This window comes from Rhea americana, unplaced genomic scaffold, assembly GCF_003343005.1.
Source record: "Rhea americana isolate MKP2758 unplaced genomic scaffold, rheAme1 scaffold_801, whole genome shotgun sequence".
NCBI lineage: Eukaryota > Metazoa > Chordata > Aves > Rheiformes > Rheidae > Rhea > Rhea americana.
This window is the reverse complement of record NW_028186981.1, coordinates 15730-19737: the sequence shown is the minus strand read 5'-3', so window position 1 is coordinate 19737 and position 4008 is coordinate 15730. Positions and strand designations below refer to the sequence as shown.

General features: G+C 71.1%; 2 protein-coding genes across 2 annotated transcripts in view; both read left to right on the top strand.

The window, feature by feature from the left end:
- The first annotated feature begins 6 nt into the window (after positions 1–6).
- Positions 7–1620, top strand: CHRD (chordin). Its single transcript, XM_085322955.1, has 4 exons — positions 7–91; positions 198–352; positions 525–618; positions 1072–1620. Exons 2-4 carry the CDS (start codon positions 233–235, stop codon positions 1137–1139), a joined length of 282 nt encoding a protein of 93 aa, XP_085179081.1. The 5' UTR covers positions 7–91; positions 198–232; the 3' UTR covers positions 1140–1620.
- A 2198-nt stretch (positions 1621–3818) lies between these two features.
- The window catches only part of CLCN2 (chloride voltage-gated channel 2), a 14888-nt gene continuing 14698 nt past the window's right edge, over positions 3819–4008 (top strand). The window contains exon 1 of the mRNA XM_085322953.1: positions 3819–3863. Within this exon, the coding sequence (XP_085179079.1) occupies positions 3819–3863 (45 nt within the window). The remainder of the gene's footprint in view (positions 3864–4008) is intronic.

The following is a 4008-nucleotide window of genomic DNA, read 5'->3' as shown; positions in this document are numbered from 1 at the left end:
GAAGTGCACTGCGAGAAGGTCCAGTGCCCGCGCCTCACCTGCGCCAACCCCGTGCGCGCCAGCCCCTCCGACTGCTGCAAGCAGTGCCCAGGTGCGTGCGCCCCGCTCCTGCCCTCGGCGCCCGCTCGCGCGCGCCCCGGGCTCTCCGCGCGCCCCCCACCCCGTGCCGGGCGGCTTCCCAGTGCCCTCTCCCGCAGCCCCCGAGCAGAGCGTCCCCGAGCTGGCCGACACGATGCAGGCGGACGGGCCCCGGGCCTGCCGCTTCGGGCGCCGCTGGTACCTCAACAACGAGAGCTGGCACCCCTCGGTGCCCCCCTTCGGGGAAATGAAGTGCATCCTGTGCTGGTGTGTGGTGAGTGCGCCAGGGCTCAGGCCGCACCGGCTGCCCACGGCAAGGGGCCGTGCCCCCGCGCCGGGCCCGCGCGCTTTGGGCACGGGCGGGAAAGGGGCCCGCGGGCCCCGCTGCGCCCCGCGGAGCTCCGGCCGGGGCCCCCGCACGCCAGCGCCCCGTTTCTGCRCCGCAGTCGGGCGAGACGCACTGTCAGCGGCAGGAGTGCCCGCCGGCCGCCTGCGCCAGCCCCGCCAGGAGGGACAACCCCTGCTGCGCCAAGTGCCGGGGTGAGTGAGCCAGGTGCTTGCACGCGCTCTCGCACGTTTGCACGCTCACCGCTGAGCTCTCGGCTTGCATGCATCAGTATGCACATGCGTGCATGCTGCCGTGCCCCTCTGCACACTGAAGCTTGCTCACTGCCACACGCGTGTGCACAGCAGCCCGCACACTTGCGCCCGCGCTGGTACACCGGCACACGTTTGCATGCCTGCGTGCACGATTGCAGCCTTGGCCTCCGCAGGCTCCTGCAGCTGCGCCCATCCCCACCGCGCCACGGTGCCTGGGCACGTGTCGCCTGGGCTGCCCGAACGGCCGGGGGTCCCCTTGCACGTCCCCAGCCCCCGCGCGTGCTGAGCTGTGCCTGGGGCCACCTGAGCTCTCCTCGGCCGAGTCTGGCGCTGCCCTGCGCCCTGTGCCTCTCTTCACCCCCGCTTTCCTTCCGCCCCGGCGTGGCCCCGCAGCCCCGGACGCCCCCGCGGAYGCCCGGGAGAAGGTCCACGATGCCACCGCGGAGGCCTGGAGCCGCTAAGCAGTGAGCCGATGCCCAGGGCTGTGCCAGCCCGCAGCGACGCCAGGCAGCCGAGCGGAGAGCCCGCGCGGTCCCGGCCGCTCGCCCCGGCCCTGCCGGCGAGGCACGGGGCGGGGGGCGCCCATGAGCACCGAGGGGCTGGACGGGGCCCACCGCGGGCACCCCCGGCTCGGCGCGAGCACAGGCCGGGCACAGGCGCCCTGCGCGGCTCCCCGCGGGCCGCGATGCCGAGGGGGCCGGGTCTGCCCTCCCCGCTCCCCCCGGGGGCAGGGCCGGGGGGCCCAGGGGCACCCACCTCGGCCCCCTCCGTGCCCCGCGCCCCTTCGGCCGGCGGGCACAGCGGGCACCGTGCCCGCCTTGTACATAGTGTAAAATCCTTCCTGCCCCCGTCTCACTGCACCCACCCGGCTCAGCTGGACTCGTCATGTAATTTATGGTGCTTGGGGATGGGGGCCCTGCTGTATTTATTAAAAACAGAGATATTGCCCACCGTTGCCCCTCTGCGTCTCCCTGGCATCAACACGTTACAGGGCTGCCCCCCCCCAGCCTGCTTTGCTCTCGGGGGGGGGGGGGATGCGGCGTCTGCGGGTGCCCCAGCACTGCCACCTGCTCGGGGGGAGCGGGGCGCCTCCTGCCACATCCCTGTGCTGGGGTTGACTGGGCCGTTGCCAGAGCTATACTGGGCTGTATTGGGCTCTAATGGAGCTGAGCCAGAGCTGTGAGGAAAGTAGCCCTGGGCTGTACTGGGGTGACCACAAAGCGGGGCAGCGTTAGGCCGTGCTGGGACTGCCCCAGGGCTCCAGTGAGGCAGCGCTGGGCTGGACGTCGGGCGACAGGAAGGTGCCCCCGGGATATGCTGGCCCCGAGCCGTGCTGCTGAGCGTGTCTCCCGCCCCACGCGTGCCCACGGCTGCACAAGCGCCCCGTGGCGGCGCGGCGCCGGGCGCAGGGGCTTCGCCGGGTGCCGAGGGCCAGCGGCCGGGCGCAGCTGGCAGCGCCCGCGTCCTGGCACCGGGCTCCCCTCCGGAGCAGCGCGCCAGCTGCCGGGGCCGTGCCAGGAGCTGCCGAGCGAGGAGGGGACTCCGTGCCCGGGCAAAACAATGAGCGGGGAGCTCATTTTATCGCCTCCTTGCTGCAAACCGGTTGGCGTCCGGCGATGAGCCTTCCCAGGCCGCTGGAGGGCATCTCCTCCTCCCCCCCCCCCGGCTGTCTTCACCCACCCCAGGGGGTGCCAACGTCAACCCGGAGGGTGGCACCCGGGCAGCGAGAACCAGCCCGTTCTTGGTCCCGCACAGCCAGCCCGGCAGTGCCGCGGCGCCTCGGTCCTTGCCGCAAACGCACCATGGGGCACYCCAGAGAGGAGACGGACCTTGGCGCTGCCGGGCGCCCCTGAGCCCGCCGCGGTGGTGAGACGGAGGTCCCGGAGGAACGGCAGCGGGTCTGCCATGCCGGAGCGCCCTGCCCAAGGATTGCCAGTGCCAACCCCGGCCCGCGCGCACCTCCGGAGAGGGCTGAGACGCTACCACCCATCGGGTTCGGCAGCGGAGAGCGCGCGAGCTCCACCGTCCCTCGGGCTGGCGGTCGCGGGGCGCTGAGCAGTGCCAGGGTAAGGACCTCCGCTCCCTGCCAGCTCTCGGTACCCCCCACAAGTCCCCAGTGCCGGGATGCAGCCTGCGGTATCCGTGGGTTCCCAATGTGCCCTCAGGGCCAGTACGGAGGCCCTGGCGCCCTCCACCCAGACCACCCCAAACGCAAGCCCTGCACCCAGCCCGGCACGGCCGGGAGCCTGGGGCTGGCTACCAGCACCGAGTCACCAAACGCTGTTTTCTCCGCTCGTGCTCTGCTGCCCAAATCCTGTCCGAGAGGAACCGCGCCGAGGCTGGGGAGAGCAGGGATCAGCAGGCAGCGTCAACCCCCTGCCAGGTCACTTGTGCCCCTGGGAAGAGGGAACACGTATCCCCACAGGGAGCTATACCTGAGGTCACCCCCTTCTCCTGCACCCACCCTCTGCCCACTAGAGACACCCAGAGCTGCGGGCAGGGAGTCCTGGCATGGTCCCACCACAGGCTGAGAAGGCACCAGCTCTGGCGGGACTTCAGTGCCCACTCAGAGGAGCTGAATGTCCCCAGACAACCCTTTCCAGGGCAGTGCCACTCCATGCCGGACCAAGCAGGAGGATCTCTGAGACCCAGCCTTCCCAAGGGTCAGCCGCCCACTGCAGGGCTGAGCCCTCTGCCCCGTGCCTGGCACCCCATATTCCATCCCAGCAYCCTTGGCAGGGCAGTGTGCCTCTGTGCCCCACAGCCAGCACCCCTTTCCCCAATCCTGGCATCCTTGGAAGTGCAATCCTCCCTGGATCCCATGCCTGGCACTCCTGGCAGGGCAGTGCACCCCCATGCCTGACACCCCGCTGCCCGTGCCCCATGCCCGTGCTGGACAGTGGGTGCCTGGTGACAGGTGCCTGGCAGCGGATGTCGGTGCCAGCAGTGGGTGCTGCTGACAGTAGGTGCCGGTGGTGAGTGCTAGTGCTGGCTGTGGGTGCTGCTGGTGGTGGGCATTAATGCTGGTGGTGGGTGCTGCCAGCAGCGGGTGCTGGTGCTGGTGGTGGGTGCTGCTGGTGGTGGGTACTGCTGGTGGTGGGCACTGGTGGCAGTGCCAGCGGCAAATGCCAGTGCCAGCCATGAGTACTGCCAGTGGTGAGTGCCGGTCACAGTGGCAGGTACTGGTGCTGGCAGTGGGTGCTGCTGGTGGTGGGTGTCAGTGCCAGTAGCAGGTGCCGGTGCCGGTGGCAGGTGCTGGTGCCGGTGGTGGGTGCTGCAGGTGGTGGTACCTGGCGGCGGGTGCTGCAGGTGGTGGGTGCCGGTGCCGGC